This window comes from Dipodomys spectabilis, unplaced genomic scaffold (assembly GCF_019054845.1).
Source record: "Dipodomys spectabilis isolate Male_0828 unplaced genomic scaffold, ASM1905484v1 ptg000188l, whole genome shotgun sequence".
Lineage (NCBI taxonomy): Eukaryota > Metazoa > Chordata > Mammalia > Rodentia > Heteromyidae > Dipodomys > Dipodomys spectabilis.
The window spans coordinates 2,224,141-2,251,002 of NW_024870865.1; the positions used below are offsets into that span (position 1 = coordinate 2,224,141).

General features: G+C 50.9%; 1 protein-coding gene across 4 annotated transcripts in view; it reads left to right on the top strand.

Moving 5' to 3' along the window:
- Positions 1-26,862, top strand: part of Pik3cd (phosphatidylinositol-4,5-bisphosphate 3-kinase catalytic subunit delta) — a 47,068-nt gene that overhangs the window by 5,815 nt on the left and 14,391 nt on the right. For 2 of the 4 annotated variants that reach the window (XM_042695766.1, XM_042695769.1), the window contains exons 1-2: positions 10,845-10,952; positions 25,958-26,130. In XM_042695766.1, coding sequence (XP_042551700.1) covers positions 25,990-26,130 — 141 coding nt within the window. In that variant the 5' untranslated portion in view covers positions 10,845-10,952; positions 25,958-25,989. Of the gene's footprint in view, positions 1-7,809; positions 7,831-10,844; positions 10,953-25,957; positions 26,131-26,862 lie in introns of those variants that run through there. The other 2 variants (XM_042695768.1, XM_042695767.1) reach the window with 2 other exon arrangements.

Below are 26,862 nucleotides of genomic sequence, written 5' to 3' on the forward strand. Positions count from 1 at the left end.
AGATATTTAATCAGCACAACTCATCTGTGGTCATTTGGAAACCAGTGATGAAATTCAGTCTGTTTTCCATCAAGTACAGCAAATAGAATGAGTAGCCGTGGCCTGGGGCATGCATTGCTTCATGTTTTCTTGTTTTGAAGAAAATGAATGACTTCAGGCACTCGTGGTGTAATCCTAGTCACTTAAGGGGCTGATCTGGAAGATCAAGGTTCAAGGTCAGCCCAGGCAGAAAGTTCTGAGACTCCATCTTCAAAATAAGCAGCAAAGAAGCAGTGCTGGAGATATACTTCCACAGTAAAGCTCCTGCTGAACAAGCACTAGGCCTTGAGTAGGATCACCACAGGGGTGAATAGTGCATGCCTATAATCCTGGCATCCAGGAAGCTGAGGAAGGAAGATCACAAACTTGATGCCAGCCTGAGTTATGTAGCAAGACACTGTCGCTTAAAAAAAGGGTGGTGAAGCTGGGCGCCAGTGGCTCATACCTATAATCCTAGCTACTCTGGAGGCTGAGATCTGAGGGTCGTGGTTCAAAGCCAGCCTAGGCAGGAAAGGCCATAGTTAGGAAAATGGAGGAGAATGGAAAAGGACTAGGTCAGACTCAATCATCAACAGGGGAGGACTGTTTATTGAGGGACAGTGAGGGGCATAGACCTTCCTATGCGTTTGGAGGTTGTGGAAGGTGGGGGCCTTTCAGTTGGGCCCACAATGGGATGTTTACAGCTGGGCTCAGGTAGATTGCCCTGCCTGCACTTTAAACAAGTTCACTCATACCTGGGATTTTGCCTGGCATCTGTATGGGCCTGGGATAATAGGGGGGGTGGGGGTCAATCCTTCAGCCATGAAACTCTTATCTCCAATAAACCACCAGAAGACTGAAAGTGACGTGACATTATAGCTCAAGTGGTAGAGTGCTTGCCTTGAGCTGAAGAGCTCAGGGACACTGCCCAGGCTCTGAGTTCAAGCCCCATGATGACAAAAAAAAAGTGGTGGTGGTGGTGGAAATGGAGGCTTGGCTCAGTTGGTAAAGAATCAACCAATGAGCAAAGCATCAGATAACAAGTTTGAGTCCCAATCTCCCAACAACAGCAACAAAAAGAACAAAAAAGAAAAGAAAGGGCTGGGAAAGTGGCTCAGTGGTAGAGCGCTTGCCTTGCATGCATGAGGCCCTAGGTTCGATTCCTCAGTACCACATAAGCAGAAAAGGCCGGAAGTGGTGCTGTTGATCACGTAGTAGAGTGCTAGCCTTAAGCTGAAGAGCTGAGGGACAGCGCCCAGGCCCAGAGTTCAGGCCCTGCTACCAATAAAAAAATAAAATAAAAGGCAATTTATGTTTTCATGTAACTGTAACCCCTCTGTACAGTATCTTTAATATATATATATATATATAGAGAGAGAGAGAGAGAGAGAGAGAGAAGAAAGCAAACGTTAGACCATTAGGCAAGCCAGGCATTGGTGGTTCATGCTTGTAATCCCAGGGTTCTGAGACCTGGAAGAAAAGACAGGATAGGAAAAAGGCCATGACACTCCATCTCCAAAATAAACAGCAAAAAACTAGATTGGAAGTGTGGTTCAGATGGTAGAGTGCAGAATTTATTTACTTTTTGCCAGTCCTGGGGCTGTGGACCTGGGCGCTGTCCCTGAGCTTCTTTTGCTCAAGGCTAGCATTCCACCACTTTGAGCTGCCACTTCTGGTTTTCTGGTGGTAAACTGAAGATACGAGTCTCACTAACTTTCCTGCCTGGGCTGGCTTCTCAAGCTCCTGAGTAGCTAGGATTACAGGTGTGAGCCACCAGGACTTGGCCCAAGGGTTGCTCTTTATCAGCCTGTTCTGATGTGGGACGGGGCTTCAGGTAGCAGAGATGCCAGTCAGATGTTATCCAGGCCATTTCCTTCTTCCTCTAGTCCCGGCAAGGACTGTGTCCTGGGGCTCTTGGGGTCTGGACTAGATGGTAAGACCAGCTCACTAGTGAGGCCACAGTCGACTCTGGGTTGACCCTGTGTGTGCAAGCTTCGAGCTGACGCTCCTGTGGGCAAGCTGCTCTGGAGGTGGCCACCCAGGATCTTTTGTGCTGTGGGATTGTGGGGAAATGGCTGGATAAGTAGCAACCTTAACCCTAAATGGACCATTCTCCAACTTTCCCACCCCTCCACTGACCAGAGGAGTTGGGATGTGTAACCCTGGCCAGCAGCCTTCCTCCCCGCCCGGAATCTTGCTTTGAAGTTGCAAGTTCTATTTTTAACATGAATTTTACATTCAGTTCCACAATACATGCATGTTTATTTTACTATAAGGAATATTTTCCCCTAACTTTTGAGTCAAATAGATGCTCTGGGAAGATGTTTCTGTTTTCTCTGTGGCTTCCACTACTCACAGCACGGTTTTGAAAAGAATGTGGATTCGGGAGAGTGTGGTGAATGGAGACACAATCGTGACATGCATGAGGCTTGAACTCTGGGCCTGGGCGCTGTCCCTCAGCTCTTCAGCTCATGGCTAGCACTCTACCTCTTGAGCCACAGGCGCCGCTTCTGGTTTTCTGAATGGCTTATTGGAGTTCAGAGTGTCATAGACTTCCCTGCCTGGGCTGGCTTTGAACCATGATCATCAGATCTCAGCCTCCTGAGTAGTTAGGATTACAGGCATGAGCCACCCACACCTGGCAGCTAGAGCCTTTTAAGCCTATGTGACCCACAGTGGTTGAGCAATTGAAACGCTGGTGTGGAGAGAGAATTGTCAGAAGGTTACACTTCAGATCTAAGCATTTTATTAATTTTTTTTTTTGCACCAGTTCTGGGGCTTGAACTCACCCAAGACCCAAACATGCTGTCCGTGCGTTAGCTTTCTTGCTCAAGATTGGTGCTCTATCACTTGAGCCACAGCCCCACTTCCAACTTTTTGTTGGTTAAATGAGTCTCTTGGATTCGTCTGCCCAGGCTGGCTTCACAGTGAGATCCTCTGATCTCAACCCACCTCTTAAAGGTTCTCCCACCTTGCAGCAGTTCCAGGCTGGATATAAACTACAGCAGGATGGCTCAGCTACTGATATTAGCATATGGGCTATTAGCATATGGTTTATTACCATGTAGGATATTAGCATTAGTCACCTGCATTACCTTTACTATGTGATCTTTAAGTGTGGCTCTGTGACAAGTTTGGTTTAAGGTTGCCAGATTCATTCTATTTACCTTCTTCTACCTTGGACCCAATTTCTAATGTTTTCCTAGCTCTTAGTCTAAGTTTCATGACCTCAGCAATTTTCTGGACCATATTTAGAGATTTTGAAAGGAGCATCTAGAAAATCAGTTCCAGACACTCAGAAGTTTCTGTCATAGGCATTGATGTGGACTCATGTGGGATACACCATTTTTTACCCAGGAAGTATTCATAAGTGGCCTTGTCCACAAAGAGAAAGGCTTTTCACTTATAAAAGATAAAAAAAAAAAAAAAAAGGCTGGATGCTGGTGGTTCATGCCTGTCATCCTAGCTACTCAGGAGGCTAAGATTTAAGGATCCTGGCTCAAAGCCAGCCTGGGCAGGAAAGTCCATGACACTCTTATCTCCAATTAACCACTCAAAAACCAGAAGTGATTCTGTGGCTCAAAGTAGTAGAGCACTAGCCTTGAGCTGAAGAACTCAGGGACAGCACCCAGGCCCAGAGTGTAAGCCCCATGACCAGCCAAAAAAAAAAAAAAAAAGGAAAAAAAAGATAAAAAGAAATACAAAGAAATTTCCAGTTGTTTACACCTGTAATCCTAGCTACTCAGGAGGCTGAGATCTTAGTTTGAAGCCAGCCCAGGCCAGAAATTGTGAGACTTATCTCCAGATAATCACCAAAATGCCAAAAGTGGCTTAAGTGGTAGAGCACTAGCCTTGAGCAAAAAGCTAAGGGACAAGACACAGGCCCTGCACGTGTACAAGTTGGACACACACACACACACACACAGACACACACCATATAAAGAAGTCTTAAGATCACATACTGCAGTTGGAAAGCAGACTCTGAAAAGCAGGAGGAGATGCAGTCCTACTGTACACTGCCTCCCACAGGTGCTGTCCTTGATCCTTTCGTGTCAAAGGTCTGCTGGTGCCTCGCCCTACTAACAGCTCGGGTCACTTGGCCACTGCCTCTGAATTCAGTATGATGCCGAGCTGAGATCCTGCACCTGCTTTTGGGTTGACACACAAAGTAATGACCTCTGTGAACACAATGCTCTCCTTTCTCCACCTTCCCACCCCCATTCATGCTCCCAGTCACAAATGCTAAAAGCCTCATTTAAGACAGGCTCTTATGGGCTGGGAATGTAGCTTAGTGGTAGAGTGCTTGCCTAGCATGCATGAAGCCTTGGGTTCAATTCCTTAGTACCACTTAAATAGAAAAGGCTGGAAGTGGCTCTGTGGCTCAAGTGGTAGAGTGCTAGCTTTGAGCAAAAGAAGCTCAGGGACAGTGCCCAAGCCTTGAGTTCAAGCCCTAGGACTGGGGAAAAAAAAAAAAGATAGGCTTTGGTCTAAGCTTAGGGAATTGATTTTTTTTTTTAAAAAAGGAAGCTTCAGGCTCTAATTAGCTTTGCTTTTTAACTACAATTGAGCCACTCAAAGATTAAAGAAAAGGAGAGCAGAGCCACCTGTAATTATGCGTGTTATTCACCTTTGCCTTTTTTTTTGGTCTGGTCGTGGGGCCTGAACTCTGGGCCTGGGCGCTGTCCCTCAGCTCTTCAGCTCAAGGCTAGCGCTCTACCACTTGAGCCACAGTGCCACTTCCAGCTTTTTTTTTTTCTGCTTATGTGGTGCTGAGGAATCGAACCCAGGGCCTCATGCATGCAAGGCAAGCGCTCTACCACTGAGCCACCTTCCCAGCCCACCTTTGCCTTTTGAGAATAAAAGTATCAAGAGACCAGTCAGGTAGCCAGGCAATGGTGGCTCATGCCTGTAATCCTAGCTACTCAGGAGGCTGAGGTCTGAGGATCATGGTTCCAAGCCAGCCCAGGCAGGAAAGTTCATGAAACTCTTATCTTCAATAAACTACTCAGAAAACTGGAAGCAGTGCTGTGGCTCAAGTGGTAGAGCGCTTGCCTTGAGCTGAAATGCTGAGGGACAGCACCCAGGCCCAGTGTTCAAGCCCCACGACTGAGAAAACAAAACAAAATAAAAGAGACCAGCCAGGTGCAGTGGTGCACAACTTTAGTTTCAGCTACTTAGGAGGCTGAGACGGGAGAATCAATCAAGGCCAGCCTGAGCAAAAATCACATTTCTAACATTCCTTGCCCCACCCCTCCAAACCCAAACAAGACAAGATATATTAAGGGGGAAAGGGGGTGAATTGACGTGAATAATCATGAAGGAACTCACTCCTCTTTGAAAATTTTTGCAAAGCCTTCCTACTAGAAGGAAAAACAAATATTTAGGTAGAGGCATGGTGGCATAAGCCTGTGATCCTAGCTATTTGAGAGGCAGAGATGGAGCATCAGGGTTTGAGACCAGCCTGGGGCAGGGAGTTTATGGGAGTCCATCTCAACTAACGGTGGGTGAAGTGGCACTTGCCTGTCATCCCTGTAACATGAAAAAGCACAAATGGGGTGGGGGTCAGAGTCCAGGGCAGAAAGTGAGACCATCCCCAAAACTAACTGATGCAGCCAGACACTGGCAGCTCACGCATGCCATCCCAGCTACTCAGAAGGGTGAGAGCTGAGGACTGCAGTCCAGTGCCAGCCCAGACAGGAAAGTCTGTTAGACTCTGATCTCCAATGACTAGCAAAGACCCAGGAGTGGAGCTGTGGCTCACATGGTAGAGTACTAGCCTCGATCCAAAAAGCTAAGTGAGCGCACAAGGCCTTGCGTTCAAGCCCCAGTGGTCCTGGACACACAAAGAAAGATGTGCTAGGTATTATTCTAGAGATGCCCTAGTACCTTGTCAACCCATTTAATTCTCCTTTGAACAATCTATCATGGCTTCTCTCCAGAATTTGCCAGTGAAGTTCGGGCACATCGTTGTGGAACAGGCATGTGACTTTTTGCAGGTTTTGTCATTTCAAAGAAACCAGAGTCCGTTGCTTCCAGTCTCCATGCCTGACCATCATTGGGTTCCACTGCTGATGGCCCAGGACCTTGTCTTTGATTGGCTATAACTCAGACCCATGCTAGAGCAAAAGGGAAGCTTCTAGGAGGGAGGACGGGCCGGACTGGGCCCCTGGGGTGCAGAAGCGGAGTGGGGTGCGGTGGGGTCACCGCGGCTTTGGAACATCTCCTGGGTGGCCTGGCCTCAGGATTGAGAGCAGGTGGGGAGGGGGACACCCCTCTGTGCCCAGCTGGCTGTCAGAACGACTTCCAATCTCTGGATCAAAAGTCCAGCTGTGACTTCTGGACACTCTCTTCTTCTCTCGAGAAATCCCCACCTTGTGGGGGTCGGGAGCTGAGCGATCATCAGATGCGGGGGGGGGGGGGGGGGAGCGGGGGAGGCGGGACAGGGGGCTGGTCCGCTCCCAGATGGGCTGGGGGGGCTAGGAGGAGGGGAGGCGGGGCGGGGCCTGGCGGGGCGGGGCCTGGCGGGGCGGGGCCGGGAAGGGGCGGGGCCGTCCCAAGGCCTGCTCCCTAGCAGCCAGAGGCTCCGCCTCCTCCGGACAGAGACGGTCTGGCAGTGTGCCGCCGCGGCGCGCCCGGCGGGCGTGTGCCCTGGGATGCCCGTGCCCGTAGCTGTGGCCTTTGGGGTGTGACATCTGGAGATTCCCGGGGTCCTGCCTCCTCCGGTCCCCCTCTCCCCGCGCCCGCGCGGTGTCTTTCCTGAGGCCCCGGCTGCGTGGAGCTCCGGGCCTGAGGCTGACCCTTGCCGCCCGGCCTGCGATCCCGGTGTCCTGCCGATTCCTGGGCTCTTAGGGCCGTGTTTCCCCGTAGCCTGGCTCGCTGGAGCGGTTCCTCCAGCTCCCTGGCTGGGGCGGGCCCCCTCACGCCCACCCGGCGCCCCCGAACCCGGCCGCGGGGCGGTTCTGGTCACACCCAGGCTCAGGCCTGAGTCGGGGTCTGAGGTCCCTGCCGCAGCCAGGCAAGTTCGTGGGTTCGGCCCACGCCACTCTGGTCCTAGCGCTCGTTCCGTCACAGGAGGCCGGGAGCGGAGGCCTGGCCCGCCCCAGCCGGCTTCCCGCGCTGGCCACGCCGGGGGAGCAGCCCCGCGGGCTGGCGGCCAAGCCCCCGCCAGCCTCGCCCGCCACCTGCCAGCACGCAGCCCATCGAGGGGGGGAGGTGACAATCTTGGGCAAACCCAGTTATTTCCTAAGCCCGACTTGTCGGGGAACCCCTGATGGACGGGCCGGGGCTGGGGCGTAGCCAGCAGCCTGGACTGGACCCCGAGTTAAGGCTGGCTGAATAGTTGCATGACCCACTTCTAAGTGCAGGGACCTGGCAGCCGGCATGAGCAAACAGACCAGCGAACTGCTCCCTCCGCGGCGGGCCAGGGGCAGGGCCAGCAGCTGCTCTGGGGCTCTGCCTGCGTGGGGAACAAGAAGGGACCCCGCCGGAGGGTTCTTCGTGGGCACGTACCGAGCTGGGGGTGTGAGACTTTGCAGCTGTGCCCCTGCGGTCTGGGCCCTGGCCCCGCCCCTCCGCGACGCCCCGCCCCCCCGCGACGCCCCGCCCCCAGGCCCGCCCGCGCCCCAGATGTTGCGCTCCGCCCCGGCCGCGCCCCTCGCCTGCCCGCCGGCCCACACCTCCGGCTGCCTGTCCTCGCCCTGCCGGCTCCCGTGCAGCGGCGGGCGTCCTCCGGTCACTCCAGGACCCGCCCGCCGCGTCCCCTGGGCAACCGTCTCCAGGGAGACCGAGCCCCGCCCCTGGCACCGACACCGGGTACGCAGCCCACCTGCGCGGGCGTCTGCGGGGCCCCAGTGCGGGGCGCCCCCCACCGCGCGCAGACGCCCGGCACCGCCCCGCGCTGGCTTTGTCAGCCCGGGGCCGGGGTGGGCGGCCATTGGGGGTCGGGGCGCGCGGGGTCCAGGGAGGGGCAGGTCCCGAGCCGACAGCACGCGCACACACGCGCGCACACGCGCACACGCGCCGAGGGCGAGGCTGGGGAGCCCGGCGGGGAGTGTCCGGCGGGGGCTGTGGGGCGCAGCCGCTCCCTGCCGGCCCGCATCCTTTTGTGCTTTCCGGAAGGCGGAGTCGGGGTGCCGGGGTGCCGGGGTGCCGCCCTTGGCGGGACGGAGCGGCCCCGGGGCTCCGCCGCGTGCCTGTGAGAGCCCGAGCCGCCCCGCGCGCCCTCCCGCCCCGCGCGCCCCGATTCCCACCCCGCGCCCCGCCCGAGCGCCGCCTCCCAGGCTCTGCCGGGGAACCGGGCGCGGAGGAGGCCCGCCCACACCGGTGCCGGCCGGCGCCTCCGCCTCCCGCCCCCGGCGGTGACTTCTCCCGGCCCGGCCCGCCCCGCGCCGCCCCGCCCCGCGCTCCCTCCTCGGGGCTCCATTACGCGGTCCCGGCATCTTCCTGTTTGTTCTCATCCCCGTCCACCCTGCTTTGCTCGCGCTCGCTAGTGGGCAGGGGAAGTTATCTCTTGGTCCTCCGGCCGGCAGTGCCCGGGGAAGCCCTGGCCCGTGCCGCCTTCCTCCTGTGGCGCGGGCGGGGACCGCGAGCATCTTCCCGGATCCCGCGGCCGGGCCCGCGCGGGGGTCCTGGGAGATGTGCTCCTGTAGGAACGCATTCGCAGTGCGTGCTAGGCCGGCTGTTTCTCTCGTGGAGAAGCCGGTAGTTTGGGGCTCACTTAGGGGCTTCCAGGCCCCACCCAGTGTGGAGGTCAGGGGTGGGAGTGGAGCTGGTGGCGGAGCTGTCTGTCCGGCCTGGAGCTCTGCTGTCTTTTCTCCCCTTTCCTCAGGGTCATTTTGGTTTTCGGAGCGCAGGGGGGTCGGGGAGGAAAGCAGGGCCTCCCACCGCTGTCCTTTGCTGTTCATCTCCAGAGCCGCACGGGGGATCAATCTAACTTCATGAATATCCTCTCTGTAGCCATTGAACAGAATTCGACCCCACGCATGGTGGAGATCAAAAAGCCAAACAAAACCAACAAGCAGCTGTAAAACTCCACTTGAGTCATCTGCGTGTGCGACCCTGTTGCAGGCTCTGGAAGTTTGCTTTAGTGCCACCAAAGAGAGCTGAGGGTGGCACTGGCGAAGGTGGTTAGGAGGGCCCAAGAAAACACTGCGGACTGGATTCTATAGCGAGAGAAACAAGGCTGAGGCTGCCACTTTTTTGTGTATATGTCATTACTAGGACTTGAGCTCAGGTGCTGCCCCTTTTTTACACTCAGGGTTGGTACTCTACCACTTGAGCCACAGCTCTATATCTGGATTTTTTTTTTTTTTGTCATGGGGTTTGAACTCTGGGCCTGGGCACTATCCCTCAGCTCTTCAGCTCAAGGCAAGCGCTCTACCACTTGAGCCACAGTGCCACTTCTGGTTTTCTGCTGGTTCATTGGAGATAAGAGTCTCATGGACTTCCCTGCCTGGGCTGGCTTTGAACTGTGATCCTCAGATCTCAGCTTCCTGAGTAGGATTACAGGTGTGAGCCACCAACACCTGACAACGTATTGCTTTTTGCTGGCTAATTGGAGATATGAGTCTCACAGACATTCCTGTCTTCAAACCAGGATCTTCAGATCTCAGCCTTTTGAATGTTAGGATTACAGGTGTAGGAGCCACTATCAACCAGCTACTTTTTCTTTTTCTTTCCTTTTTTTTTTTTTTTTTGTTAGTCGTGGATCTTGAACTCTGGGCCCAGGCACCGTCATTGAGCTCTTCAGCTCTTCAGTGTTCTACTACTTGAGCCACAGCGCCACATCTAGTTTTCTGGTGGTTAATTGGAGATAAGAGTCTCGCAGACTTTCCTGCTGGTTTTGAACGTGATGTTCAGATCTCAGCCTCCTGAGTAGCTAGAATTACAGATGTGAGTCACCTGGTGTTTGAACTCAGGGCCTTATAGCTTGTGTCCTTTTGTGTTCTTTTTTTATTTTTATTGTTTTGGCTGGTCATGGGGCTTTAACTCTGGGCCTGTGCACTGTCCCTGAGCTCTTCAGCTCAAGGCAAGCACTCTACCACTTGAGCCATAGTGCCATGTCAAGGCAAGCACTCTACCACTTGAGCCATAGTGCCATGTCCAGTTTTCTGGTGGCTTATTGGAAATGAGTCTCATGGATGTTCCTGCCCAGGATGGCTTTGAGCCCCAATCCTCAGATCTCAGTCTCCTGAGTAGCTAGGATTACAGGTGTGAGCCACCGGTGCATGGACCACACTATCTATTTTTTTTTTTTTTTTTTGGTCCAGTCGTGGGGCCTGAACTCTGGGCCTGGACGCTCTCCCTCAGCTCTTCAACTCAAGGCTAGCGCTCTACCACTTGAGCCACAGTGCCACTTCCAATTTTTTTCTTTTTTGCTTATGTGGTGCTGAGGAATCGAACCCAGGGCCTCATGCATACAAGGCAAGCGCTCTACCACTGAGCCACCTTCCCAGCCCCCACACTATCTTTTTAAGTGGGGCTTCCAACTATGATCTTCTTGTGTATACCTCTTAAGTAGCTAGAATTACAGGTGTGAGCCACTGTGCCCAGCCAGCTGTCACTTTTCTGCCTGCCTGCTTGTCTTCCTTCCTTCCTTCTTTCCTTCCTTCCTTCCTTCCTTCCCTTTTTTTGTTAGAGACCAGGACTCAGACTTTTAGTCCCTGACGCTTTCGCTCATTAGCTGGCACCCGACCAATTGAGTCACGCTTTGAACTCCTAGCTGTCACTGTTGTGTTAACACCATGTGAGAGAACACACAGTTTCTGAAACTTTCTTGTTTTCTAAAACATTTTTCTTCTCTTTCTTTTACTTCAGACACATCAGGAGCTCAGAGTCAGGAAAGGGTGGGATGCAGCTCACTGATGCCAGAGCACATGTAATCTGCCAGCCAGAGTGGCTTTTGCTGGCTGCCTCTTGTGGCCCATCCCAGAGAGGTAGGTTGGCGGAGGGAGTAGTATTAGGGAGGGGAGAAGAAAGAATGCTTTGCTGGTAGGTTAAGAATCTAGAAAAAACCCACAGTTTCCAACTCTGGCCCAAAGAGGACTTCTCCAGAGACCTAGGAAGGCTGGAGGAAGAGAATGGGGGCAGAGGATACGGCTCAGTGCCGAGCTCGAAAGTAGCAGGCACCAGGCCCTGGCTTCCCTCCCCAGCTCCAGAAAAAGAGATACTGAGAAAATGAGAATCAGCACATTCGTGCTACGAGAGACCAACGAGGAAGTCAACCAGAGCTCAGCCAGCCTCCCCAGGGAGGCTGCCCTCGGGGGAAGAGGAGATGGCTCTGGGCATTACAGATGTGAGATGCGCCTCCAATGGCTGGCCGGCAGGGCTTTGTAAGCAGTGAGTGTGTCAATAATCTATGGGCTCCTTTTTTGCTTCATTAGTGAAAGTCAAGTGCTTTTGTTCTGTTTTTGCTGGTCCTGCAGCTTCAGTTCAGAGCTTGGGCACTGTCACTGAGATTTTTTTAAAAAAAATTTTGCCAGTCCTGTGGCTTGAACTCAAGGCCTGGGCACTGTCCCTGAGCTTCTTTTGCTCAAGGTTAGTGCTATACCACTTGAGCCACAGTGCCATTTCTGGCTTTTTTTGTGCACGTGGTACTGAAGAATTGGACCCAGGGCCTCATGCATGCTAGGTAAGCACTCTACCACTAAGCCACATCCCAGCCTGAGTTGTTTTTTGTTTTTTGTTTTAATGGTTATTATAAAGGAATGGACAGAAGGGTGACAGTTACATAAGTCAAGTAAAAAGTACATTTCTTTTTCTTTTTTTTTTTTTCTGGGGTCTGGTCGTGGGCCTGAACTCTGGGCCTGGGCACTGTCCCTCAGCATTTCAGCTCAAGGCTAGCGCTCTACCACTTGAGCCACAGCGCCACTTCTGGCTTTTTTTTTTCTTTTTGCTTATGTGGTGCTGAGGAATCAAACCCAGGGCCTCAGGCATGCAAGGCAAGCGCTCTACCACTGAGCCACCTTCCCAGCCCGTACATTTCTTTTTCTTTCTTTCTGTCGGTCATGGTGCTTGAACCCTGGGCCTGGGTGCGGTCCCTGAGCTCCTCAGCTCAAGGTGAGCGCTCTACCACTTGAGCCACAGCGCCACTTCCAGTTTTCTGGTGGTCTCATGGACTTTCCTGCCCGGGCTGGCTTTGAACCGCGATCCTCAGATCTCAGCCTCCTGAGTAGCTGGGACTACAGGCGTGAGCCACCAGCGCTCAACAAGAGCACATTTCTTTCTGGACAGTGTCGTCCCTTCCCTCACTCTCTCCCACTTTTTCCCTCCTGTCCCCACCTACAAGTTGTACAGTTAGTAGCACTGCTGCATTTGTTCACCCTTTACTGTGCCTCCTCTTACCCTCCCAAAGCCAGAGAAACAAACAAAGAAGACAAAAAGAAAGGAAATAGTAACAAAGGGAAAAAACACCCTCTTGTTTCTATTTCCTGGAGTTCATTTAGATAGACATCATGTCATATGATCTGATGCACATAGCATTGCGCCTCTGGGTTCCTCTCCTAAGCACATTCTCCTTTGGTCTCCCTGTGTGTGGATGCCTAGAGTCCTGAATAATTCTTCATGACCCAGTGTATTTTAGATCTAGCTTCTGCATATGAGAGAAAACATGCATTGTTTGTCTCTCTGAGCTTGGTTTGCTTCACTTAACATGATTTGTTCTAGGCCCATCCATTCCCTGCTAATGACGTAATATCCCTGCCAACATTTGTTATCTGAATCCATGATGTTGGCTAATCTAACTGGGTGAGATGGAACCTCAGAGTTGGTTTGCTCTGCATTTTCTTTATGGCTAGGGATGATGAGCATTTCCTCCTGTGTTTCTTTGCCATTCTCACCTCTTCTTCGGAGAGGTCTCCCCTTAGCTCCCTTGCCCATTTAGTGATTGCTTTATTAGCTTGGGGAGGGGTTAGTTTCTTGTTTTTGTTTTGTTTTGCTTTTTGGTGTTGTTGTTGGTAGTGGTGGTCATAGGCCTGACTCTGGGCCTGGGCGCTGTCCCTCAGCTCTTCAGCTCAAGGCTAGTGCTCTACCACTTGAGCCACAGCACCACTTCTGGCTTTTTCTGCTTATGTGGTACTGAGGAATCAAACCCAGGGCCTCATGCATGCAAGGCAAGCACTCTACCACTAAGCCACCTTCCCAGCCCCGGGGTTAGTTTCTTAAGCTCCTTGTATATATTGAATATTAGGCCTTTGTTGTATATATTGCCAGTAAAGATCTCCGAGTCTGGTAGCTGTCTTGTTGTTGTTGTTGTTGTTGTTGGTTGTGGGGCTTGAACTCAGCCTGGGCGCTGTCCCTGCACTCTTCAGCTCAAGGCTAGCACTCTACCGTGTGAGCCACAGTGCCACTTCCAGTTTTCTAGTGGTTTATTGGAGGTAAGAGTCTCACGAACTTTCCTGCCTGGGCTGGCTTTGAACATGATCCTCAGATCTCAGCTTCCTGAGTAGCTATGATGACAGGTGTGAGCCACTGGTGCCTGGTGTGGCTCTCTTTTTAGTTTAGTAACTAGATGTAAAATTTAGTAACTAAGTGGAATTCCATTTGTCAAGTCTTTCTCCCAACTGCTGTGCCCCTAGGACTCTTCAAAAAGTTTCTGCCTACGCCTATGAGTTCTAGTGTTTCTCCTACTCCCTCTTGCAGTAATTTTAAAAATTGGGGTCTGATGTTGAGGTTTTTGAGTTGAGATTAGTGCATGGTGATAAACAGGGATCCACTTTTAGCTTTCTTCATATGGATATCCAGTTTTCCCAATACCAATTATGGAAGAAGCTACCTTTTTTTGTTCCCCATTGTGTATCTTTGGCTCCCTTATAAATATCAGATAACTGTAAATATATGGTTTTATTTCTGGGTCTTAGTCTAGCCTGTTCCATTGGTCCCATGGTCTATTTTTGGGCCAATACCAAGCTGTTTTTGTTATCATGGCTCTGTTGTAGAGCTTGAGGTCTGGGATTGTGATATCCCCAGCACTGCTTCCTCCCCTCCCCCCACCCCCCAAATTGCTTTGGCTATTCTAAGTCTTTTATTGTTCTATATGAATTTTTGGATTGTTTTCTCTATTTCAATAAGAACTTTATTGGGATTTTGATGTGGATTGCATTAAGTTTGTAGATAATTTTTGGCAGTTATGGCCATTTTTACACCGTTAATTCTACTTGTCTGTGAATGTGGAAAGTCTTCACATTTCCTGATGTCACCTTTGATTTCTTTTTTTTTTTTTTTTGTTGGTCATGGGGCTTGAACTCTGGGCCTGGGCGCTGTCCCTCAGCTCTTCAGCTCAAGGCGAGTGCTCTACCACTTGAGCTACAGCGCCATTTCCGGTTTTCTGGTGGTTTATTGGAGATAGGAGTCTCACGGTCTCTCCTGCCCGGGCTGGCTTTGAACCGCGATCCTCAGATCTCAGCCTCCTGAGTAGCTAGGATGACAGGCGTGAGCCACAAGCGCCCGGCCGTCACCTTTGATTTCTTTCTCCAACTTTTACAGTTGTCACTATAAAGGTCTTTTGCTTCTTTGGTTAAGTTTATTCCTAGATTCTTTTTGAGGCTATTGCAAATGGAGTTGTTTTCCCTCTCTGCTTGCATGGTGTTTGTGTATAGAAAAGCTACTGATTTTTGTGGATTGATTTTGTATCCTGCTACTTTGCCAAAGTTATCTCAAAGCTTGGGAATGGAGTCTCTTGGATCCTTTAGATATAAGATCATGTCACCTGCAAATAGGGATATAAATGACTTCCTTTTTCCCTATGTGAGTCCCTTTTATATCTTTTTCTTGCCTACTGCTCTGGCTAGGAATTCCAGAACCATATAGACGAGGAGTGGAGAGAGTGGGCATCCTTGCTTTGTTTCTGAAAATGGAACCCAGGGCCTTGCTCATGCTAGCCAGTTGCTTTATCTGCCACTGAGTTACATCTCCATACTCTACAAGTTCATTTCCTAAGACATTAAAAGTTGCAAATCATGCTGGCACCGGTGGCTCACATCTGTAATCTTAGCTACTCAGGAGGCTGAGATCGGAGGATCACAGTTCAAAGCCAGCCAGGACAGGAAAGTCCCATGAGACTCTTATCTCCAATAAGTCACCAGAAAACCAGAAGTGGTGTTGTGGCTCAAGTGGTAGAGCGCCCACCTTGAGCTGAAGGACAGCTCAGAATTCAAGCCCCACGTGGAAAAAAACAAATTGCAAATCAGGAAATATCAGCATTATTCTGTTATTTAGATATGTAAAGATACTCAGAAATAACAGAAATTTACTGCAAGTTGTATGTATAGAAGGGAAGTCTGGAGGCTGCTATTTTCTATGAGTTTTAATGTTGTTTGTTTGTTTTGAGGGTTGAACTCAGGGCCTCAAACTTTTTAGGCAAGTATTCTTTTTTTTTTTTTCTATCTAAGCAAGTATTCTAACCGCTGAGCCAGGCTTCCAGCCTTAATATCTTTCCCAGGCTGGCTTCAAATGTATACTCTCCCCTCCTCTGCTTCCCAAGTTGCTGAGGACAGACATGATTACCACCATGTCCACTAAATTTTAGATTTAATTGATTTGTTAAATAATGTGCCTGCATAATTTACATAGAAAGTAAAGTTATTACATTCATATTCATCAATAATATAACTTTTTTGTTTTTTTCTATGCTTTCTGATATAAGCATGTCCAACTTATTGTAAGCACATTTTTATTATCACTATAAAGATGGTATATAGAGGGGTTACCATTACGTAAATCGGGTGATAAGTACACTTCTTTTTTTTTTTTTATGTCGGCCTTCTAAGCACATTTTTTTTTTTGCTAGTCCTGAGTCCTGGGCACTGTCCCATAGTTTATTTTTGCTCAAGGCTAGCACCCTACCACTTGAGCCACAGCCCCACTTCTGGCCTTTTCTGTGTATTTGGTACTGAGGAATCGAACCCAGGGCTTCATGCATGCTGGGCAAACACTCTACCACTGAGCCACATCCCCAGCCTCTAAACACATTTTTATCTCACCTAGTGTTCGTTGTAGTGTTGTGTGGTATGTACAGGTATTATTATTTTAAAATTATTTTTTATTATTCTAGAAGAGTTGTACTGGGTGCCAGTGGCTCATGCATGTATATCCTAGCTGCTCAGGAGATTAAGATTTAAGAATCATAGTTCAAAGCCAGCCTGGGCAGGAAAGTCCATGAGACTCTTCTCTAAGAAGCTAGGAGCAACAAGTCTCGTGGTTTAAGTGGCCTTGAGCAAAAAAGCTCAGGGACAACACCCAGGCTCTGAGTTCAAATCCTGGCACAAAAATAAATAGATAAATGGATAAATCTCACATATCAGTACAGTGCTCCAGTCCCAGCCAGGAGGACAAGCCTGTTAGCCGCCCTCAGAAGCGCGCTGCATGCTGGCAGGAAGGCTGGTCTTGGCACTGGTGTGTTTGTCAGTCTTTGAAGAAACTCCATCACCAGCCAGAGGAGCTATTCTCCATTTGGGTGTGAGCAACAATCGCCAGCTGGGAACACCCCCTGTAAAGGGAGATGAGGGGTCCAGCAGAGACTCCAAGCTGTTACACAGCCACTCCGTGGCTTGTATGGCCAGCCGGTGGGGCGAGGGGCCTGAGCCCCATCCGGTGTTGCTGCTTCTCTGGCATTTTTTGCTCAAGGCCAGTGCTCTACTGCTTGAGCCATCTCCACCTCCACTTTCAGTGTTTTGCTCTGTGTGTGTGTGTGTGTGTGTGTGTGTGTGTGTTGGTCATGGGTCTTGAACTCTGAGCCTGAACGCTGTCCCTGAGTTCAGTCATGGGGACTGAACTCGTGGGGCCTGAACTGTGGGCCTGGGCGCTGTCCCTCAGCTCTTCAGCTCAAGGCTAGCACTCTACCACTTGAGCCATAGCACCACTTCCGGCTTTTTTTTTTTCCTGCTTATGTGGTGCTGAGGAATTGAACTCAGGACCTCATGCATGCAAGGCAAGTGCTTTACCACTGAGCCACCTTCCCAGCCCATCCCTGAGCTCTTTAGCTCAAGGCTAGTGCTCTGCCACTTGAGCCACAGAGCCATTTTTGGTTTTCGGGTGGTTTATTGGAGATAAGAGTCTCACGGACTTTCCTGCCTAGCCTGGCTTTGAACCACGATCCTCAGATCTCAGCCTCCTGAGTAGTTAGGATTACAAGCCTGAGCCACAGCACCTGCCTTTTTAGGGACTCTTTGTGTGACTGACTTCAGCACTGACAGACAAGCTGAGTCTCTAGGTTCTAGAAGCCTGGGAGCCCAGGACTTGTTCATACTCCCTTCAGGACGGCCTCACTGACCTCTGCCCGGCTCTCTGTCCCTGCCTCTACTCTTGCCTGCTGACCCTCCGCTTCCACGACCTTGGCTGATGTGCAGCAAACAAGCAACTGGATTCACGCTGAGATGACGTGCTTGCTGTGGTCTTCCTCTTTATTTCTTCTTTTCCTCCTCCTCCTCCTCTTCCTCTTCCCCCCCTTCCTTCTTTTCCCCCTCCTCCTCTTCCTTTGCCTCCTCCTCCTCCTCCTCCTCCTCCTCCTCCTTCTCCTTTCCCTCTTGCTCCTTTTCTTCCTCCTCTTCTTTTCCTCCTTCTCCTCCTCCTCCTTTTCCTCTCCTTTTTTTCCTCCTCTTCCGCCTCCTCTTCTTCTTCTTTTCCCTTCTTCATCTTGTCTGGCACCAGCCCTTAGCCTTTTTATGCTCAAGGCTGTCATTCTACCACTTGAGACACACCCCCACTTCCAGCTTTTTGCTGGTTAATTAGAGCTAAGAGCCTCAGCTTTGTCTGCTCAGGCTGCCTATGTGAACCATGGCGCTTAGATCTCAACCTCCTGAGTGGATTACAGGTGTGAGCCGGCAGCACTGGCAATAATGAAAGTGTGAACTTGGTTTCCGGGGTCGGACTGGGTGCCTGGTGCGAGCTTAGCGCGCACACTCAGCCGAACAGCGAACGCAGGACGCCGTTCCCGCCCACCTCACCGACCTCCACACCGTGTCCCCTCTGTCCCAGCAGCACTGGCCATCGCTGCTGGCTTCTAGAGTGGTGACCCCTCCTGCCCAGCTCTGTAGCCCCTCTGGCTCTCACCCTGGAGTCCCCTCCTCACAGGGGTCTCCTGGCCCCTAACCCCCCCCCCCGCCCCGCAGGTGGGGCCTTTTCTGGCTTAGTCTCTGTTGGGCCGGTCTCCCCTGTGGGCTGTGAGCTCCTTCGGGACAGTTTCCACTCCATTCCCAGCACCCCCTGCAAGTCCTAGCACCTAGCTGGGCTCCATAAATACTGATGAAATGAACAGATAGCTCAGAATGAATGATGAGTTTAAACAATCAAATCCAGTCACTCTTGATGACGTCACCACACCACAAGCTCTTGCGTTAGATTCTGAAGCAGGGACTTGGTGCCCTGCACCCTTGTACAATCTGATCATCTGGTTCACTCGGATTTCCAAGCTTGGGCCAGAGGGTCTACAATCTGTGGTGTGGGGGGTGGGTGAGGGTGCAGAAGTGAGGCCTTCACAGCCAGTGGGACCCCTCCCACCCAGCGGATCACAGGAACTAACCACGTCCATATGCAGGACCCAGGCTTGCACTCTCCACGTAGTTGAGCTGTTTTCCTATTCATTTCTCTGTTCTCGAGTTCTGTCCCTACAAGCAGAAAATGGTTCTGGCAGCTACTGGGTAGAGCATCTGTCTTTTCTGCTACCCAGAAAGAAGTCACATGTCAGAAAAAAAAAAATCATCAGGGCTGGGAAGTTGGCTCAGTGGTAAAGCGCTTGCCTGGCATGCATGAGGCCCTGGGTTCGATTCCTTAGCACCACATAAGCAGAAAAAGCCGGAAGTGGCGCTGTGGCTCAAGTGGTAGAGCGCTAGCCTTGAGCTGAAGAGCTGAAGGACAGCTTCCAGGCCCAGAGTTCAAACCCCATGACTGACACTCCCCCCCACCCCAAAAGAAAATCATCAAGGGCTGGGAAAGTGGCTCAGTGCCCAGGTCCTAAGTTCAAACCCCAGGACTGGCAAAAAAAAAAAAAAATCATCAAACTGTTTTGAAGCTGGACATGGTGACCCCAGCGCTCATGAGAGTGGGCCAGGTGGATCCTGAGTTCAAAGTCAGCCTAGACTATAGAGAGAGAAATGCTGTCCCCAAAACAAAGAAGGACTAGAGAGAGAGAAATGCTGTCTCAAACATGAAGAAGGACTATAGGTTTGTCCTGTGTTTGAAATCATGAGCATTTTTTGGGGTGGGGGGAATTGTGGGGCTTGAACTCTGGGCCCAGCCTGGCTTTGAACGCGATCCTCAGATCTCAGCCTTCTGAGTAGCTAGGATTTCAGGCATGAGCCACTGGCACAGGCATGAGCATGTTTTTTTTGTTGTTGTTGTTCCAAGTTTTATGCTTGTGAGATCCATTTATCTCTCTATCATCTACCTATTTATATATCTGATCTCAGGGCCTTATATTCTCAGTTGGCTTTCTTGCTCTTGGCTGGCGCTCTACCACTTGAGCTACACCTCCAGTCCAGCATTATGCTGGTTATTTGGAAATGGAGTCTAGTGGACTTTTAGTTGCCTTCCCAACTGAGATCCACCAGATCTCAGCCTCCTGAGTAACTAATATTATAAACATGAGCCACCGGTGACTGGTTCTATGAGACTTATTTAAATGGTTATATGGATTTGTAGATTATGCACCATGTTGCATTCCAACGTTTCACTGGGAAAGGAAAATAATTTAATTTTCCATCCTATGCTGATATACACTAGAGAAGGTTCCAGTCTGGGGCTGTTGTGAATGGTGCTTCTATAAACCCTTTCCCAATTGTGTTTTAGTCCATGTCTATGCTCCATGCCTGGAGAGAGTTGCCGCTACCAGGGCACAGGAGTGAATTAGTATAGTACATCTTGTAGATTGCATGGACCAATTTGCATTCTTTTTTTTTTTTCCTGTGCTTGAACTTAGGGTCTAGATGCTGTCCCTAAGTTTTTTCATTCAAGGCTGGTACTCTATCACTTGAGCACAGCTCCATTTCTGGCTCTTTGACTAGTTAATTGGAGCTAAGAGTCTCATGGACTTTCCTACCCAACCTGGCTTCAAACTGTGCTCCTCTAACCTCAGCCTCCTGAATTGCTAGGGTTAGAGATCCTGGCCCAATTTGCGTGTGTGTGTGTGTGTGTGTGTGTGTGTGTGTGTGTGTGTGTGTGTGTGTGTGTGTGTGTGTGTGTGTATTTTTGTTTTGCCAGTCCTGGGGCTTGAACGCAGGGCCTGAGCACTGTCTCTGAGCTGTTTTTTGCTCAAGGCTAGCACTACCACTTGAGTTACAGTGCCACTTCCAGCTTTTTCTGTGTGTGTGGTGCTGAGGAATCAAACCCAGGGCTTTATGCATGCTAGCAAGCATTCTACCACTAAGCCACCTTCCCAGCCTGTGTGTGTGTAATTTCATTGTTACGATTAGGGTATTGTACAGAGGGCTTACCATTTCATAAGCCTAGTAATGAGTGCATTTCTTTTTTTGGCCAATGACAACCCTTCCTTTGCTTTCCAATTTGCATTTCTGAGACAAAATGGAAGTCGGGTCCTACTAGAAGGTGCTGGATGTCCGCTTCCCTAAGGACAAGGCACAGTGCATGAGCTGAGTGGGGGGCCAGAAAGAGGGCAGGAGCCCCTCCCTCCTGTCCCTTTGCATCGGTGATGTGCGGCCTCCCGCCCATGTCCAGCCCCGCAAGTGGCCGCTCAGGCGCCGCCCCCAGCAGTCAGGAAGGTTTGGCCCCGCCCTTCTCGGAAAGAGGCGCTCCACGGAGGATGTGGTTTTATACTCTGAGGAAGTGGCTGAAGCTGCCGTGGCCTGGGTGGGCGAGGCGACACGGGGTGACACAGGGTGACTCAGGGTGATGCTCGGCTCGGCGTGTTAACGCCGTGAGGCTCTGGATGCACGGGGATGCTTGACGATGCCTGGTGATGCCCAGAGGTGTCTGGTGAGGCTCGGTGATGCCCAGAGGTGCACGGTGGTGCCCAGAGGTACACAATGATGCCTACAGGTGCACGGTGAAGCTCAGTGAGGCACAGTGATCCACGGTGATGGCCAGAGGTACATGATAAGGCTCAATGATGCCTGGTGATGCCTGGTGATGCCCAGAGGTGTCTGGTGAGGCTCGGTGATGCCCAGAGGTACACGGTGAAGCTCAGTGATGCACAGTGATGCACGGTGAGGCCAGTGTACACAGTGTGGCTCAGTGATGCCCAGAGGTGCACGGTGATGGCCAGAGGTACATAGTGATGCCCAGAGGTGCACAGTGAGGCTCGGTGATGTGCAGTAATGCACAGTGAGGCTCGGTGATGCACAGTGAGGCTTGGTGATACCCAGAGGTGCATAGTGATGCCCAGAGGTGCACGGTGATGGCTCGGTGATGTGCAGTAATGCACAGTGAGGCTCGGTGATGCACAGTGAGGCTTGTGATACCCAGAGGTGCATGGTGATGTCCAGAGGTGCACGGTGATGGCCAGAGCTACATGATAAGGCTCAGTGATGCATGGTGATACCCAGAGGTGCACAGCGAGGCTCAGTGATGCACAGTGAGGCTCGGTGATGCTCAGAGGTACACAGTGAGGCTCGGTGGTGTACGGTGAGGCTTGGTGGTGCACAGTGAGGCTCGGTGATGCACGGTGAGGCTTGGTGGTGTATGGTGAGGCTCGGTGGTGTACGGTGAGGCTCGGTGATGTGCAGTAATGCACAATGAGGCTCAGTGGTATACAGTGAGGCTCGGTGGTGCACGGTGAGGCTCGATGATACCCAGAGTTGGACGGTGAGGCTCGGTGGTGCACAGTGAGGCTCGGTGGTATACGGTGAGGCTCGGTGGTGCACGGTGGGGCTCGGTGCTGCACAGTGAGGCTCGGTGGTATACGGTGAGGCTCGGTGGTGCACGGTGAGGCTCGGTGGTGCACGGTGAGGCTCAGTGATACCCAGAGTTGGACGGTGAGGCTCGGTGATGCACAGTAATGCACAGTGAGGCTCGGTGGTGCACAGTGAGGCTCGGTGGTGTACGGTGAGGCTCGGTGGTGCACAGTGAGGCTCGGTGGTGCACGGTGAGGCTCGGTGGTGCATGGTGAGGCTCGGTGATACCCAGAGGTGCACGGTGAAGCTCAGATTCTGCTGTTCAGAGCAGCAGCCGGCGAGGGCGGGCCCGGCCTGTTGCCAGGGCACCCAGAGGACACTTCTCAGTGGAAGTGCATTCTTGCGACTATGACAAGTCACTTGGGCTCAGCAGAATGCGACCTTCCATTAAGTACAAAGGCTTTTATTTTTATTTGTGCGAGGGGTATAGCACGCATGTTGCTCATGCCTGGAAAACGTGCTCTGCCACTGACACCCCAGCCCGGGTATGTGTTCCGCATGGCTAGCAAAGCATGAAAATGAAAGAAAAAGCCAGTTGTAGTGATGCATGCCTGTAATCCCAGTACTTGGGAGACAGAGGTAGGAGGTTACCAAATCAAGGCCAGCAAAAACTACATGGGACATACCTTAAAAAAAAAAAAAAAGAGCCAGGTGCTTGGGCTCAAGCCTATAAATCCTAGCTACTCAGGAGGCTGTAGATCTGAGGATCAAAGTTAGAAGCCAGCCTGGGCAGGAAGTGTGTGAGACTTTTATCTCCAAGTAACCACCAAAAAGCCAGAAGTAGAACTGGCTCTAGTGATAAGCTCCAGCCTTGGGCAGAAAAGCCAAGGGAGAGCAAGAGTTCCTGAGTTCAGGCCCTAGTACTGGCACTTAAAAAAAAAAAAAAAAAGACTGTGGCCAAGCACAGTGGCTCATGCCTGTAATCCTAGCTACTTGGGAGGCTGAGAATAGGAGGGTAGCAGTTTGAGGCCAGCTCAGGCAGTAGAGTTCACAAGAGCCTTTCTTACAGCTGGGCACAATGGTACTCACTTGTTATAGTAAGCTACATGTGAGACTCAGATGGGGAGGTGCATCGTCCCAGGTTTTCCCAGGTAGCAAAGTTTGAGAGACTGTCTCTGTGGAGGGAGCATGGATGCAGTGGGGTATGCCTTCTATCCCAGCAGTGACAGGACGCCTAGCGGAGGAGACCACAGTCCAGGCATGTGCTGGACAGGAAGCAAGACCCTATCTTTAAAATAACCAGAAAAAATGGGGCTGGGGGTGTACCTCAGCAGTAATAGAGTGCTGCTTCGCAAGTGTGAGGCCCTGAGTTTGAACCCCAGGACCACAAAGAAGGAAGGGAGGGAGGGAAGGAAGGAAGGAGGAAGGGAAGAAGAGAGGGAAGGGGAAGGGGAAGGGGAAGGGGAAGGAAATGAAAGGGACAAGTTTGTTGACTGCATCAACATTAAAAAAACTTTAGTTTACCAGAAAAAACCCATAAACAAGAGTGAAAAGATGGGCTGGGAAGGTGGCTCAGTGGTAGAGTGCTTGCCTTACATGCCTGAAGCCCTGGGTTCGATTCCTCAGCACCACATAAACAAAAAGAAAAAAGCCGGAAGTGGCACTGTGGCTCAAGTGGTAGAGCGCTAGCCTTGAATTGCTGAGGGACAGTGCCCAGGCCCAGAGATCAAGCCCCACGACCGGACCCAAAAAAAAAAAAAGTGAAAAGATGAGGCAGACAAGGAGAGGGCATTCCCAGATTTTAATCCACGGAGGGATGGGGTGTAGAAGAGAAAGATAAATACCTCATCAGAAAATGGGCCAAGGCCACAAATGGGCTATTTGCCGAGGCTTACTGTTTGGCAGATACTCACGGGAATGCAAATGAAAATATCAGCCAAATTGGAAACAAATGAGTAAGCGTGAGCGTGTCGCTGGCTGAGGAAGGCAGAGATGGAGCCTGGTTAGCAGGGTGTGATCGCTAGGGGCCTCCACCGTGTGAAGAACAATTTAATGCTAGTTAGTAAAGCAGATGACGTAGTTGTACCAGTCCGATTATACCCATGTGATTAAAAAAAAACAAAACATGGGTACTGTGATTGAGGAATTTATTTTAAGGAATGGAATATTAAAACAATATTTAATTTACATTAATTTAGTTGGGTGTTGGTAGCTCATACCTATAATTTTAGCTATTCAGGAGGCTGAGGCCTGGAGGATCCTGGTTGGAGGCCAGCCCAGGCAGAAAAGTTCTTTACATTCCATCTCTCAAATAATCAGCAAAAAGCCAGGTAAGAGGTATGGCTTAGCTGGTAGAGCTATAGCCAGACGAGCACAGGCCCTGAGTTCAAACACTAGTACTGCAAAAGGAAATTAAATTTATTATTATTTTAAACTTCAAAATTGATACATGATTACAAGAAGAGTGTTGAAACAGCCAGAGTCTGAGAACCTGCTTATTACCTATGCTTCTAAATCAAACTGAAAAGCTACCAACGAAAATGCAATGTAGTCCACACCCGAATTCACAATCAATATCAAAAGGAGTAAATAAAGTATCTCATTACTAATTTTCCCATTCATTGCACATGAGAATGACCATCTTTTGGGCATATTGAGTTAGCAAAAGATATTAACATTTCACTTTGCCTGCTGCTTTCCCCTCTGTTTTGCTTTTGTTTGGTTTTGGTAATACTGGGGATTGTGCTGGCATAACTGGAGCTTTACCAGTTAAATCATGCCTCTAGTCTGGATTGTGATCCTCCTACTTAACACCTCCCAGCTTCCCAGCTGGCTGGGATGGCAGGCACACACCAGCATGCCCAGATTTTCTTTTATGCTGGTTGAAATGTGGTTATCTTGAGATTTTTGCCCAGACTGGTTTCTTTGTTGACCTCCCAGGAAGCTAGGATGGCAGGCCCAAGTTTGCCATCCTCCCCCTCCGATAGGTCAGGAAAGCTCAGGAGACTTTCTTTCTTTCTGTCTGTCTTTCTTTCTTTCTATAGGTCATGGGGCTTGAACTCTGGGCCTGTGCGCTGTCCCTCAGCGATTCAGCTCAAGGCTAGCGCTCTACCACTTGAGCCACAGCACCACTTCCAGCTTTTTCTGCTTATGTGGTGCTGAGGAATCGAACCCAGGGCCTCATGCATACAAGGCAAGCACTCTACCACTGAGCCACATTCCCAGCCCCCATGAGACTTTCATCTCCAATTAAACCACCAAAAATGTGGGAGTGGAGGTGTGGCTCTGGTGTAGAGCACCAGCATTGAGCAGAAAAGCTAAGGGACAGTGTCCGGCCCTGAGTTCAAGCCTTAGTAGTGGCATGAAAAAAAAAATTACAAATTGTTCATGTGTAAATAATTAGCATAATGAAAGTATAGAAAACATGCATAGATGCTGGGCGCCAGTGGCTCACCCCTGTAATCCTACTCAGGAGGCTGAGATCTGAGGATCTTGGTTCAAAGCCAGCCCAGGCAGGAAAGCCCATGAGACTCTTATCTTCCACAAACCACCAGAAAACCAGAAGTGGCGCTGTGGCTCAAGTGGTAGAGCACTTGCCTTGAGCTGAAGAGCTGAGGGACAGCGCCCAGGCCTAGAGTTCAAGCCCTACAACTGACAAAAGAAAGAAAACATGCATAGGACTATAAACAAGCAGATTCCAGATGGTGACAAGAAGGGGAAGTGGGAGGTGGGGGGCGTGTGGCTGGAGGATGGGTGCCACACTCTTGAGTCACTTCGGTAGTGTTTCTGTGGCTTACTGTGGGGTCAGGAGGCTGATAGGAAGTGGGAATGAGTCAGATATTCACCCAATTGTTACCTGGTCAAAGCCATTGTCAAACCCATGGATTCCTGATTAGAAACCTTGCACGCTCTGCAGCGTTGGCCGCACGGCCTCTTTGCCTTCTCTGGTCTGCTCCTGCTGGTGGCTGGGCTGTGTTCTCTCCCGTGTGCCCATCTGTTCCTAGGGCGTCTCTGCCTCTGGTGAGAGGCAGTCGGAACCACACAGTAGCTGGGTGTGCTAGGAGCCACAAGCTACCTGGGCAGGAGGAGGCCCGGATGCAGAGACATAGATTCCAGCTCACTGTCCCCCTCCCCCGCCCCGTGCCTCCCCCCTTCTTCAGGACAGCCGGCCTGTGAGGAGTGACAGAGCAGGATGTCTCCTGGGGTGGACTGCCCCATGGAATTCTGGACCAAGGAGGAGAATCAGAGCGTGGTGGTGGACTTCCTGCTGCCCACCGGGGTCTACCTGAACTTCCCAGTGTCCCGCAATGCCAACCTCAGCACCATCAAGCAGGTATGGCCTCTACCCAAGTCTGGAGCTCAGAGAAAAGACAGACAGACATCATTTCTCAGACCTGCGAGTTCTTACATGGGAATTTGTGTGTGTGTAGGTGCTGGTTCTGGGGCTTGAACTCAGGGCCTAAGATCTGTCCCTTAGCTTTTTCACTCAAAGTTAGCTAGAACTCTTGCCACTGGAGCCACAGCTCTACTTCTGGCATTTCGGTGGTTAATTGGAGATGAGGCTCATGGACTTTTCTGCTTGGCCTGACTTCAGACTGTGATCCTCAGATCTCAGCTTCCTGAGTAGCTAGGATGACAGGCGTGAGCCACTGGAGCCTGGCTTCGATGCGAATTTTAGAAGCTGTAAAGTACCCAAGAAGAATCATTTTTCGACTTGGTTAAGCTCCACATGTTCTTCTGAATTCAGCTTCCACTATTTTTTTTTTTTTTTTGGTCAGTTGGGGGGCTTGAACTTTGGGCCTGGGCGCTGTCCCTGCGCTCTTTGGCTCAAGGCAAGTGCTCTACCACTTGAGCCACAGTGCCACTTCTGGTTTTCTGGTGGTTTACGGTAGATAAGAGTCTCACAGACTTTCCTGCCTAGGCTGGCTTTGAACTGAGATCCTCAGATCTCAGCCTCCTGAGTAGCTAGGATGTCAGGTGGAAGCCAGCGGCGCCTGGCTTCAGCTTCCACTTGAACAGTGTGCGTTCCCTCCCACTGGATGGCTACCTTACTGGCTACTGGACA